The sequence below is a fragment of the Martes martes genome (assembly GCF_963455335.1).
Source record: "Martes martes genome assembly, chromosome: 10".
In the NCBI taxonomy this organism is placed as follows: Eukaryota; Metazoa; Chordata; class Mammalia; order Carnivora; family Mustelidae; genus Martes; species Martes martes.
In genome coordinates, this window is record NC_137898.1 from 6,167,142 (window position 1) to 6,181,096 (window position 13,955).

Consider the following 13,955-nt stretch of genomic DNA (forward strand, 5'->3'; position numbering starts at 1 on the left):
TAGTGTGGTATCCTGGATGGGATACTGGAATGCATAAAAGGACTTTAGGGGTGCTGGGTGGCTCAGTCCATTAAACGTTGAATGTTAAACATTAAACGTCTGTCTTCACTGAGGTCATGATCCTGGGGTCCTGGAATCCAGCCCCACGTCTGGCACCCTGCTCACTGGGGAATCTGATTCTCTCTCTTCCTCTGCAGCTCCCCCTGCTTGTGCTCTCTCTCTCTCTCTCTCAAATAAATAAATAAAAATCTTTAAAAAACCGACTTTAGGGAAAAACTAAGGAATTGGAGTTAAACGTGGACTTTAGTTAATAATAACATATCAATGTTGGTCCATTAGTTATAAGAAATGTGCCATACTAATGTAACATGTTAGCAATAGGAGAAACTGGGGGCAGGGTTGTACAGCAACTCTTTTGTTCCGTCTTTGCAACTTTTCTGTAAATCTAAAACTATTCTAAAATACGTGTTTGTTTAAATTAACAATAAAACAATCTGGAGTTGGTATACGAGTTAGACAGAAGTTCTTCCACCTTCTGCACCAAAATGCTACTCTTGGCCTTAGAGAATGTTTCTGGCAGCCCCATGGACAGTTCTGCTCTGGGGCAACCTTGACTCTCCGTGACTGGGCAAAGCTGTCTCAACGTGTAAATCTGAGTTGCTCCATGTTTGGAATTTTGGAAGTCATTCCTACACAACCCTTTCCCTCTTCTCAGGAGTCTATCTTCTTACTCCAGGGCCTGTGGGAAAAGTCAGGTATCTTGTGGGCTGAGGCACTGAAGTGTGTGAGCAGTGCGTGGGGACCGGGGACTCCACTGCCGCAGCACAAGGCCTCATCACTCATTCTGCCGACAGATAGTCACTGTGGACCTAGGACGAGCCAAGAAGGATCCTGGGTACCAAAGTTAGAGCAGGTTAAAAAAAAAAAATCCCATTTCCTTGGAGCTTACATTCCGGTGAGGAGAGAGAAACAAATGGATAATTAAGTGCCAAGGAATGAGAAGTGCTAATAAGGAAAACTAAAGAAGGGGGAGAGAAAAGGGAGGTGCTAAGTGAGACAGGTAGAGCAGGGAAGGCTTCTCTGTCATCTTTAAGCCAAGATTTCAATGGGGGAGCAAGCCACACGGACCTAGAGGCAGAGGCACGATGGGCAGGGGGAACAGCTTGTGCAAAGACCCTGAGGCAGAGCATGCCTGTGTCTGAGGAATGCAGAGGGGGCCAGTAGGGGAGGGCCAGAGTGAGAGGAGAGATCAATCGGCCCTCAGGAGGTCGGATCACGGAGGCCTTGTGAATTATGGTGAGGGCTTTGGATTATATTCCTAGTGGGATGAAAGCCATCGGACAGTTCAAATTGGTAATTTAACACGATATGATTAATATTTTAAAAAGCTCTCTCTGGCTATTGTGTGGAGAACAGACTACAGGAAGAGTAGGTGGAAGCCCAGGTAATTAAGAGGCTGTGAAAACATCCAGACACGGGATAACAGCAGCAGCGAAAGCGGTGCGGCGCTGCCGGGTTCTCTGTCTGTCTTGGGAAAGCCGGTAGGATTTGCCGGTGGACTGGATGTTGGGGACGAGGAACAGATGAGTCAGTGGTGGTTCCAAAGGTTTTGGCCTCAGCTCCTGAAGAGTGGGGAGGCGGGGGAGTCTGTGCACAGGGCAGTAATTCACACTGCAGGGCTGAGTGTGGTGGGAGAGAAGGCCTGGCGCGCGAGCCCTGCACTGTCCAGTGTTCCACGGCTGGGAAGCTGGAGAGACAGTAAGGGAGGCCAAGAAAGGGCAGTCAGAGGGGCGGAAGGAGAGCAGAGTGCTGGCCGCAGGCCAAGTGGGGGTCAAGCAAGAAAACTGACCCTTGGATGTGGCACCTGAGGTCACTGGTGACCTTGGTAAGGAAACTTCTGATGGTCTGTTGAGAAAAAAGCCTGAAGGAGTAGAAGCGGAGGCAGGATACACGGACAGATCTGGAAGACTTTCACGTTCCAGGGAGCAGAGACGCGGCAGTCAGAGGGAATCTAGAAGCGGGGAAGTTGTTTTTGACAGGAGAGCTGTTACTGAATGTGGGCATGCGGATGGCAGGCAGATAGGAAAGAGCCAAAGATCCGGTAGAGATGAAGGCAGGAGAAAGGGGGCAACCGTGAGAGTGAAGCCCCCCGAGGTGGGAGGAGGGGAGGCCCTGGATGCGGAGTCAGACCCCGCAGGCGGGGAGCGCGGGTCTCTTCCTCCCCCTCATCTTCCCATCATCCGCTCCGTCTTCTCAGTTCTGAGCTGGAATCAAGTCTACTTGTGCCCCACACCTGTCCAGCTGGGGACTTCCGCCACTCCCGGGTCCCCCCTGCCCCCTGCACTGCCTGAGCCCTCTCCCTTGGCCTCCGGCCCCCAGGCCTCTCTCGGAGTTTCCAGTCTGTCCTGAGGCAACACTCATATCCTCTCTAGCTCATCTTAAACACAATTTGACTTCTGGTGTTTCCTCTCACCAACCAGACTGTACACCTTGTTCGGTAACTAACGTGCAGATTGCATTTCTGGGACACTCTCACAGACCTCGCTGGACTTTCCCCCTTGGGAGACGGGCATTATTTCCACGTTCCAGGCTCAGAGAGCTTGGTGCGGGGCTACACTGCCGAGTCCCAGAGCCTCCCTCCCTTAGGTCACTGGACCACAGGGCTCGGGGAGACAGTGACGGCCTGTCCTGCTTGGTCATCCACTCCTCTGTGGCGGTGTCCTGCAGGGCAAGGACGCCAAGCCCTTCGGTCCCCTTCCTCACGCAAGCCCCAACCTCTGGGCACTTCTTCACCAGAGGAAGGCTCGTGTGCAGGCCTCCATCCGGGAGTGTGTGAAGAACCAGGCATCCAGGGAGCAGGAGCTATGACTGTTTTCCATCTCTGAGTTAAGGGCAGGTAGGAAAGCCAACTCAACGATGGACCCCAGCTCCACCCCTCCACCTGGGCCTCAGACTTCACCAGCTTCCAGAAACTATGGCAGGACATCGGCCTAGCAGAGGGAAAGAAGCCAAGTTCTAATCTTTAATCAGAAGAGCAGAAACTGCCCTCGATGTGTCATTGTCTTAGGAGGTGGGATTTGGGGATGGTGAGTCCTGGAGAAAAAGAAGAGATTTTGGTGTGAGCAGAGTGTTACTTCCGTTTCTGACCTCTGCTTGCCTCATACTGGGAAAGACACCTTCATGCCTATTTCTCTAATTAAGGAAATGAGAATATGCTTCTTGCCAGCCATTTGAAAGGAGTTGATTTTGAAAGGAGTCGACTGTGTTGTGGAGGGGAGAGGGTCGTACAGATCCTGAGTCACAGTGAGAGGCATAGAAGCCCAAGCCTTGCTAGTTGGTAAGAAATCACCAGTTTATTGAATGAAAAACCCAACATCCACTCAGTCCCTCAAGCCCCACCCCTCTCCGGCCCCGAGAGCAGCTCAGCCCAGGAGACGCTCCGGACAGCAGGGCTGAGCAAGGGTAAGGGCTGGAGGAGTTTGGGGAGGTATGGAGAAGGAGAAAAACACTTTTCAAAATGAAGTTCTGTGCAAAAACTTCTAGAAGGGGTGAGAGAGGGCAACGGTAAAGCTCCGAAGGTGCGGGGGCACGGAGGGCTGCGGCTGGGATGGTGGCCCTGTGTGCTCAGCTTCTCCTGAGAACGCTGATGGCCGAGGCTGAGGGGTTGGCTCAGACCCCTATGGCGAGAGGGAGGGACTGGAGCCCGCTGGAGAAACACCTGGCTGGGATGGCGGGCTCTCTGCCTAGGCAGTGAGGAGGGGAAGGACACACTAGGGAGTGCGACACAAATGGACACGGAAGGCACAGGGAGATGCAGGGTCACAGACAATATGCCGGTGGGGGGTCTGTCTCCCATCTGTCCCAGTCTGGAGTTCAGGAAAAGGCAGCACTGTGCTGGCGGGGGAGGGGGAGAGGCAGAGGGAGGGGAGTCATCAACAAGGGGGAAGCCACAAGGACAGGGGTTGGTGCCCAAGCAAGTCACATGGAACCACCAAGAGACTGGCTGTGCAGAGAACCAAAGAAACATTCAAGGGTGCTTGTGACATTTAGGGGGGAACCTGGGGGTAAGTGAGGAGGTCGTGCATGGGGGAGACTGGGAAGGCCCCTCCACCCTAGAGAGACATGGCATCACCATAAAAAAGCTGTCCTGGCGGTGAGGGAGGGGTGGGGCTGCCCCTGTGACTGTGGAGGGGAGGGGGGGCCCTTGGGTTCAGGGTACCCCTCTGACCCCCACTGGGAGAACCCACAGTGTGGGAAGTGGCCCTGGGCTCCACTTGAGGGGGACAGGCAGGGCAGCTGGCAGAGATGGGGAGGGCTGGACTCCCTGCTGAGGGCCAGGACCCCAGGCTTCCTATTTCCGGGAAGGAACTGGTGCCATGTGGGGGAGATTAGAAATCGGTGAAGGAATGCCCAGGACTCAATTCCAGGGATGGGCGCCAGAAGGCAAAATCGACATGCCTTGGGCCTGGAGCAGGAAGGAGAGGACTGAGCAGGAGGGAGGGGAGCAGTGTCCCCACTGGCAGTGTCCTTCAGGACTGGGCAAGAAAGATGCAGACTCCCGGGCCAGGAAAGGGGATGCTGGGCCGGGGCCTGCTGGCCTCCCCCTGCCCGCAGGCGGTGAGGCTGGTGGCAGTGCCAGGAGGGAGAGTGGCCAGGAGATAGTGCCCTCAGGTGGCCTTGCTGCCACTGAATAGTCCCACTGGAAAGTGCTTGACATGGGTGGGCCACTGGGCCGCCAGCTGGAAGAACTTGATGTCACTCCACTCGACTCCGTCGATGGACACTGGGGTGACAGGGGAAGGAGGGATTGACCAGGGCTGCTAAGGCCACCTCCCCAGGGTCCCTTGGGGAGGGCCATGGCCTCCCTCCCCCCAGAGTCCCCTGTCCCTCTTCTTCCCACCCCGCCCGGCATCGTCCTCCCATCTCTCCGTACCTCTCAGCATGGTCTGCTGCTGCTTGGCAGAGCAGATGAGGCGGCTGATGCCCTCGATGACCTGGCTCTTGGAATCTACCTCCTTTTCTCGAGGTTTCTTGCTCAGGAAGATGGTGGGAACTGGAAGGCAAGCAAAACCACCTCCATCACAGCCCTTGGAAAAGCAGCCACCCCTCTCCTCTCTCTCATCCCCACCAGCCCCTCTTCCCGTGGGAAGGGGAGGTGATTTGCAGCCAGCCATGCCTTCTCCCCGCTCCCTAGCTCGGGGGATGCAGGAAGCACAAACCAGGATCTTTGTTCTGCCCCTTCCCAGCACAAGCCTCTCCCTGAACTCTGCTATCTTTAACTGTGTAACAAGGACCTGGAGCTGGTTAGTTTCTGAGGTCCCTTCTGGCTTGAATGTTCTAGGTAGCCTGTGGGGCAACGTGCCCGTGCCCTTGGGCTCTCCCTCCTACACGCTTGCACGCACATAGGGCCGAGTCTGCTGTGGCTAGGAGGGCCTCATGGCAGGGTCTGCAACGGCTCTGGCCCGGGGCTGTCGGGGCATCGAGGGGCGCACTGCGGCAAGCCTGCCCGGGCCGCGTCTCTGAGGTGCCTCTGTGGTTTGGCTTTAGGCCTGCCGCAGCCCCTGCTTGTCCCCATGCGGAACTCTATGAAGCAGAGGCATGAACAGAAAGAGGCCTAGCTGCTTTGGGAGTGCTGAGGGAGGGAGGGTCCGGCAGTTAAAGGAACCTGACAGCTGGCTGGTGGTGGGCTGTGAGGGCCCGAGTCCCCCGGCAGGCTTGCCCGCTGCGGCCGGCGCACAGCAGAGCACACAGCGGCAAGCTCTGCCCGGCACTGGCCCGGCCGGGGGCATTCCTGCCTTACTCTCTCAGAGCAGAGGGCCCGGGGCCACCCCCCAACTCTACCTCTAGTGCCTGAAACCAACCCTCTTACCCAAAATGGGCTGTACTCCTCAATTATTTTTTAAAAAATATTTTATTTATTTAAAAGAGAGCGTGAGCAGAGAGAGGGAGAAGGACACTGCCCGCTGAGCAGGAAGCCCTACATGGGACCCGATCTGAGGACCCTGAGACCATGACCTGAGCTGAAGGCAGACACTTAACTGACTGAGCCACGCAGGTGCCTTTACTCCTCTTAACTCTTAAACAACTATGCCCTTTTGCTCATGTGGGCTCGAGCGACTTCCAGGATTGGGTGCAAATGCCTGCTTCACGGGGATGCAGTGATGTCCTCCTCTGTCACGTGGTCCACCCTAGAGGGCGGTGGCTGGAAAGGCTCCCTTTGTTACAGCAGCGCTAACTGCCCCAGCCCCTACGGCGCTGATGTTCAGCAGGCGGGGATCGATTACTCACTGGGACATTCATTTCCTTGATTACAGAAGGACTGGCCTCATCTTGCAAGGTGAGCTAAGACCCTTGCAGAACCCTGGGCTGGACCACATGATAGATGTGCTGCTCTGCCTTCATCCAGAGGTCTCCCCGACCCTGAGAGGACACAGTGAACCCTAGTGGCCCCGATCGTCCCTGGCCTCAGATGTCACCTACCTTTCTTGTTCTTCTCTTTGGTGACTACAGTCATTGCCATGGTGCCAGAAAGCTGGGCCTCCCCACCATGGGGCAGGCGGGAAACCTGCACTGAGCGGAAGACGCTCTTGAGGGTGTTCTTGGAGCTGGCATCCCTCTTGTCACCTTCCCGCCTCCGCTCGCCAGGGTGGCCCAGCCAGTAGTCCACCTGGAGGCCAATCACGTCCCCATATGGGCTGTTGGGGCTCCTGAGGAAGGGAACAGTAACGGAGAGCAGGCTCTGCCCTCAGTTTCCAACTACACGGCCGGCCTCAGGGGCCAGGAGGGGACTGCCAGGCTCTGGGCGGGGTGAGGGGAGGTGGCGGGCTAGTGGTTATGGGTTCCCTCCGGTCCCAGGGAATTGCTTTGTGTGGGAAGGGAGTGATCGAATGATCAGAAGACAAAGCCAGGAGAGGGTGAAGACCTGAGGCTCTGTGAGGGAACCAAACACGAAGTCACAGGGATGGATGGGAGCGGAGAGGAAGGAGGCTTGACGCAGGAGGTGTGCACACATACACACGCTCATGCACGCACTCGTGCACACACACGCATGGACACACCCAGCAAGCAGAGCCCAGGCAAGACCCAGCCAAGGGCCAGAGAGACGAAGTGGGACAGAGGCGCAAGCACCTTGGCCGGCTCCGCCGCAGCCCCAGGAGGCCGAGCGGGTGGCTGCCGACCCGCAGCTTTCTCTTATTTATGGCACTTCTAGCTCAGGGGTAATTTTAGCTCCACGGGGAGAAAAGGTTGATGTTTTCTAGAAAGGAGGTGTCAGACACAATAGGTACACAGGCTACAAAAGTCACCTGACATTTCTCTTTCTGCCTGGTTCTAGTGGTTCCACTAAAAACCAGCTTTAATGGGATGGGAAAGGAGGTCGAGGTTAAGGGCTGGTCCGAAGACCCTTCGGGAAGCCTGGAACCATGAAGCATTACTGGCCGTGTGCGATTTCCTCCTTTCCTGAACTGTCCCTTCCACAGATCAGCAGAGACCACGAAGGGAAGTGAAAAGGGAAGGAGGGGAGGAGAGGGTGAGGGAGGGTACGGGCTGGGATCCAAGGTGCAACTGAGGCTTCTCGTCATCTGAGAACATTCTCGTTCTTCAGGGACCACGACCCTGTCACTGGTGTTTCTGGACAAACCACCAGCCAGTGCCTACCCCCTCTGCTGCTGAGGACCTTCCCCAGAAGAAACAGGAAGAGGCCAGGCAGAGAAAAGGGGGATAGGGAGGAAGAAGGTACAGGGGCCCATCTGTGTTCCTGCCCCATGCCTTCTCTTTCTCACCTCATGGCCTGTTCCCCTGGGGCCCCTTCTGGGACGGCTCTGCTCCATCCTCCCCGTCAGCACCTCCTGCTCAGGCCTGGCATGACAGCTGCCTCCTGAGAGGCCAGCCTGAGCACCTGGTCTGAATTCTGGATACTTAAGACCCTAAAGAAATTCTTTCCCCTTCCAGAACCATCCTCTACTGATTTTTCATAGTGTTTACTGCAACCTACAGTTTGAATTTTCTGCGCCTCTGGCATTGCCAGGGCCCAGCAGCCTAAGCTCCAAGACTAGGACGAGCCTTTCTTATTTGCTGCTACAGCTCCAGTGCCGCAAATGGCCACTGTAATGACAGACAGACAGACTGCCTGCCTGAAAGAAGGCAGCAGCTCCCGCGTGCCAGGCACCAACAACACAAGCTCTTCCTGGAGCCTCACGAAACTCTGACATGGCCATTTCACTCCACTCCCGGAGTCGGAAATGAAGCTTAGTAACTAAACTTTAGAAACTTTAGTTTGGCTCCTAAACCTTTTCAGAGGCCCATTTGTGTACTTCCTTGTAAAATCCATTTTTAGCAAGAACCCTGCTAAGACAGTTAGCAAGAGCTCCACCCTCCATCTGATCACCTGGGGTGCTTGGTCAGGCTCCTCATCCCCTGCAGCCCCCCAGGAGACGTCTGACACCCTGACTTGTCTCAGCAAGAGTCCTGTCAGGACTGTTTAGAAGCCCCCCTGTACCCCTGGCTTTTCCTCTTAGTAATTTTCCACCCACGCTCACTCCCAGGGTAGATATCTCCACTTGGAGCTGAGTCACCCACCCTGCAAAATCCACGGCAGTGCCCCCTACACCTGTCTCGATGGTCACGCCCTAATGTGGTCTCCCTCACTGTGCCTTTTTTTTTTTTTTTAAAGATTTTATTTATTTACTTGGGGTGGGGGAAGCATGCAAGTGGGGGGAGGGGCAGAGGGAGAGGAAGAGAGAGAATTCCAAGCTGACTCTGTGCTGAGCGTGGATCCTGACATGGGGCTCGATCCCACGATCCTGAGACCATGACCTGGGCTGAAATCAAGAGTCAGAGGCTTAACCAGCTGAGTCACCCAGGTGCCCCTCCCTCACTGCGCTTTAACAAGTGTCACTGAGTAATCTGTTCTTTAACACAAGCTAGTACAGTGGACTGACACAGAGCCAAGACTCAACCCGGGCTGTGCAGGACTCCCATGGCCACACTCCACCACGCCGGGCAGTCCCCCAGCAAGACCCCTGCACAGCACTTTACAGGCTGGGAAGAGCCTCCCTGCCGCTTATCTCCTTCACTTCCACCCCGGGAAACAGATGGGGAAGAAAGTATCCCGCACTGTACAGAGTAGTTCCACGTGCCTGGCTAGCGCCCTAAGTCTCTGAATTGGGACTCCAAAGCTCTCGCCACTATCCTGCTTTCCACACTCAGTAAGCCATCGTTGTTATGCAATGCTGTAGGCAGGCGGGGATGGAGGGGTGGGGGAGGGGGGTGCTAAGGGGGAGTCAGTCAGGTTCCTGGGCCCTGATGGAGGGGTTTGGAAGGAAGGACAGGTATGGGCAAGAGCCCCTTACCCCACGACGGCGAGGGCACTGCTCATGGAGGGGGATGAAGGAGGGGTGGCCGTGGTGTCTCGGCTCAGGCCTGAGCTGGAAGGCGGTGATGTGGAGGGCACGGTGAGGCTGACCACAGGCGAGTCGTCCCCATCGCCTGTCAGGGGACAGACACAGTTGGCCAGAGGAAGCCACCCCCGACCAGTTAATGACAAGGGGTCTCAGCTGCTGCTGAGCTAAGCCTGGACAGCTCCCCACGGCCCCCTGCCACCACTTCACCTGGGAAATGAGGGTGCCCAAACTCTGACTTAATCTTAGGACACCCAGAGGCTTCACCTTCTGGCCTGCTGGACTAGAGAGGAGGCCGAGAAGGCATCGCCTCACTCCACAGGGACACAAGGGCCCCAGGCTCACCTGCTGTGGAGGGAGAGTCTTCAACCAGACCCACCTTCACCACCTGGGAGAAAGAAGAGATGCTGCATTAGGTCCTCTGACTAAAGCTGTACGCATTTTGGTCCACTTGGAAGCCAGTGATTAGACACAACAGCCATTACTATATATCATGCTTTAAACATCTTTGCAAATCCAGAGCAGCCCAGATCTGATCTTTAAGATATGTGAAAAAGCCCCGTTCCAAACAATGAGCTGGGGGGCGCATAAGACCTCACAGCTCATCTCTGGGGAGTGCAAGGCTGCCCCGAAGGCAGGACCCATTTCAGTATTCTGATCGGGCTTCTTCTAAGACCACATGGGTAAGACACCATCTTCCCACGTCAGAGCCACTGTGAGAAAGCTTGGTAAGGCAGAGTGCTGCAGGGGGTTGGGGGAACTCTCTGAATGCCTGCCTGTGTGAAATCAAGCAAGGGACCAGTTTCCTCCTTTCCAGACTTGCTGGAATCTGAGAGAATATGGATAAGACAGTGATCCCAGGCACCCCCACCCCTTCTCTATCTCAAGGCAGTGTACTAATTTCAGCTTCCCAAAGAATTTTAGATTTCTCATAGAGAATTCTGGGAAGGAGAGAGGGGGCCCTCCAGCAGCCAGCAAAGGCACAGCTAGAAACAGACTATTTGAATGTCACAGCTGTGGCTTGAAGTGACAGGTGAATCCTGATGAAGTAGCAGGCCCAGGGCCTAGCACCTGGCAGAGGTGCCAGGGAGTGCTACGAGGTCACGAAAACAGGACCCCAGGGACAGACGGGGAGTAGCGAGATCATGATCACGTGCGGATGGTTCCCTCAAGGCTACTCAGAACACAGGGCTGCTATTCACTGGTTTGTCCCAAACTCTCTATGCATCCTTATTTTAGTTCCTGGAAAGTAACACACTAACACTCTCAACTTCTGGATACAATTCCCCTTGCTCCCCTGGTATTATATGAGGCTGCCCTTTCTTTATTTCAATTCAAAAAAAAATTTTTTTTTTCATCTCTCTCTCTGTCTGTGAGGCTAGAGTGGGCAGCAACCCACAGCTCCATGGAGATGCAAATCAAATCATCAGCCTAGGCTACAGGCCGTGGTCTAGAGCTTCCAACATGGCTTCTGGGAGTAGCCCCAGGGGCTAACAGGGACTAAGGGGACTGTTCAGACAGGAGGTCTTAGCAAGGCACATGAATGGGCAACCGAATTTCTCCAGGCTCAGAGATTTCCCATGACCACTCAAGACATCCAGACCCTGGGTTGAGCATAGAAGAGGCCCTTCATTTGCATATGCCCCCTACCCAAAGCTAGGAGATTACAGGAAAAAAAGACAAGCTGATTTTGAAGAGAAATTCGATTGTCTCATACATGGAAATCTGAAATTTCAGTCATGCTTTTGTGGTATGCTTTGGTCACACAGGGTGTCATCTCTGTCACCTCTGGGGTCCCTCTTTTGATTGGGTCTCTGCCTTATGGCTCAGCTACTGCCAAATGAAAAGACAGCACCACCTGACATCAGAGATACCCAACAGGTTTCCCTTTTATTTCCAAAATCAACTCATCTAGAGAGTCTCCTTTGACTAAAAAGGAGGGAAAAGAAGGGATCTTCGTTTCAAAGGTACATCTGACCCTGGACACAGAAATACCCACTTCTTGGACTTGTCTTCAAAATATCATCTACCATTATTTGATTTCAGAGGCAGCTTTCTTTTCCCTGGAGCCTGCAGAACTATGCTCTGGACGTCACGCCCTAGGCCAAGGCACCAGGTTCAGGGCTTGGTGTAACAAAAAGGAGATACCAGTGATGATCTGGGGACAGCCCATGATTCGGGAAAGGAGAACACTGAAAGGAGCAGCTCAGTGCATATCCCAGCCCCAGGTTTCTCCACCTGGGCACTACAGACATTGGGGCCAGATCAGTCTGGCGTAGGGGCTGTCCTGAGCACTGTGGGAAGTTTAGCAGCACCCCTGCTCCCTAACCACTAGATGCCAGTAGAACCCCAACTTCAGCTGTGACAACCAAAAAACGTCTGCAGACATTGCCAGACCTCTCCTAGGGGCAAAACCACTTCTGGATGAGAACCACTGTCTAGATGAATCTTGTGTGCGTGTGTGTGTGTGCACACGAGGGCACTGAGGGACAGGAAGGCCAGGAGAACGGGTGTGGTACAGAGGAGTGGGGAGTCAGTACTCACACCAATGAAGGGGATAAACTTCTGATAGGAGTCTTCATCAGGGCTGTTGGGAGACAAAGGGAAGCCTTACAGTTAGTGGGTCATACTGCATGGAGGGCTGGGGATACAAGCTTTTCATATTTTATTGTGGTGTCAAGGGAGTCCAGACACTACATGACACTTTCCATCGCATCTCAGGATGGCACGAGGAGCTACAGATGGAGGCAAAAAACCCAGTTCTGCATGCTACACCACGCGTGAATGTCAGCGCCTAGGATGGGCTTCTCTTATACCGAGGGGGTATCCATTTGGGTGGGGAGGCCCAGGTTAGGGAGGGGAGTGCTGGATGGGAAGTAGTCAAAACCCCGTCTCTTTTGCTCTTGGGTGCCTATGAAGGGAAATGGGTGGGGAGAAGGAAAATATAGACAAGCGAGGAAAACTCAAGATTTATCTAGCCCACCCACCATATTTCCAAGAAATCCCCTGAAGTCAAACTTACAACTTATGTCTGCAGGTCAGCATGGCCTCAGCCACAGGGAGCTGGTGCGTCACTCCCGCCCCGTTGACATACTGCATGACCCGACCTACCACGTCCAGTTGCTCTGGAGAAAAGACAAGAGATAACTACCAACTTATTTCAGCAGGCAAACCTGAAAACCCTCTTAAAGAGACCCCTTCTGGGGACCCATCAGAAGACCCTAGCAGTTGCAGTAGAGAAAGGGTTTTAAGGGTCCTCTGGTTTTGAATATAAGAAATGATGAACCTAAGAGCTGCCCTCTCCCATCCAACCTCTGCAGTTCCTCAGTTCTGCTCTTTCTCACGCTGATCACGCTCCCACATCACATCTATTTTGCTCAAACCAATCTCGTAATCTAGAGGAACCCCTCCACTCCAACTCTCTGCCCATCACTTCGTTCAAGGTCTGGTGATGCATTTACTAGTCCTCCGCCTTGCAGAGTTCAAGCTCACTCTAAGCCCTGCCACTCCTACTCTGTATTTCAGACAAAAGTCAAGGTCAGCATAGTGTTACTTGCTTATCAACAGATTGCTTAGTAACTACCCTCTGCTTCTTATATTTGAGTTCTACCACTAGAGATGTCCTCCTTACCACCTCCTCATGCCTGTCCTCATTTCTAAATGTACAGGAGCAGAGCAGAAAGCAGAGACTAAAAACATCCAGAGTGAAGAAGGGCTGCCCATAATGGGCCTCCCCCTAACAAATATTTGCTGAAAAAATAAACATGCAAGGGACTGGGGGTGGCAGAGGCAAAGGGAGGAAGAGAAGCAGCTCCTGCGGCCTTCTCCTCTGGCCAAGACTGGCTCTCCGTGGACCAGGTGGCATCCTGCCTCAACCCCTTGCAGAGGGCCATTACCTGACACGGGGGGCTCTGAGCGACTGAAGAGATCTCTCCAGCCAGAATCTAGGAAGGTACTGCTGTATCTGCTGTCAACTGAGCCCAAGTATTTGGCGACAGGGTGAGAACCTGGGAGATGGAAATCAGAGAAGGCAAACTGGTTAAGGGGCAGAATAATGGCCTGGCCTTCGGTCTCCCTAACTGTCCCTTCGTAGGGCCCAGCCCCAACATGCTGCTTCAGGAATGAAATTTGCCCCATCTTTACCGAGGGGAATGATGAGAAAGCGCATGTAGCCGAGCCAGTCAGAGGTCTTGCTGGCCAGCGACTTGACAAAGAACCGGAGGATGGAGCTCAGGTAGCTCTGGCCTCCCACGGCTGCCACCTTCACCGGTCTTGGCATGGACGAGTTGCAGTTGCAGCTGGGGAGCAAGGGAAGAGTCACAACCACATCCGGGAGGTTCGCCAGCGTCCTGCTCAGAGGAGGGGCCCGAGCTCTGACTTTGCTTGATCTCAACAACCCGCAGGGAAAAAATTAGCCAGTAAACAACATAATTCCCAGAGAAGCCATAAACTACAGTGCTTCTGCAATTAGGAGAGAAATCTAGGATCAAAGAGGGCAGGTAATCGTCTAGAAGAATTAGCTTAGGCTAATGGGAGGCAATTAGGCACTGCTGCCAG

The 13,955-nt window shown here is 54.1% G+C and overlaps 1 protein-coding gene across 1 annotated transcript in view; it reads right to left on the bottom strand.

Annotated features, from left to right (window-relative positions):
* Window positions 1-3,329: 3,329 nt before the first annotated feature.
* PACS1 (phosphofurin acidic cluster sorting protein 1) overlaps window positions 3,330-13,955 on the bottom strand; it is a 152,449-nt gene continuing 141,823 nt past the window's right edge. The window contains exons 16-24 of the mRNA XM_080816871.1: window positions 13,542-13,696; window positions 13,295-13,405; window positions 12,421-12,523; window positions 11,943-11,985; window positions 9,744-9,786; window positions 9,351-9,486; window positions 6,481-6,707; window positions 4,934-5,053; window positions 3,330-4,783 (exon numbers count right to left, since the gene is read on the bottom strand). Of these exons, the coding sequence (XP_080672997.1) occupies window positions 4,668-4,783; window positions 4,934-5,053; window positions 6,481-6,707; window positions 9,351-9,486; window positions 9,744-9,786; window positions 11,943-11,985; window positions 12,421-12,523; window positions 13,295-13,405; window positions 13,542-13,696 (1,054 nt within the window). The 3' untranslated portion in view covers window positions 3,330-4,667. The remainder of the gene's footprint in view (window positions 4,784-4,933; window positions 5,054-6,480; window positions 6,708-9,350; window positions 9,487-9,743; window positions 9,787-11,942; window positions 11,986-12,420; window positions 12,524-13,294; window positions 13,406-13,541; window positions 13,697-13,955) is intronic.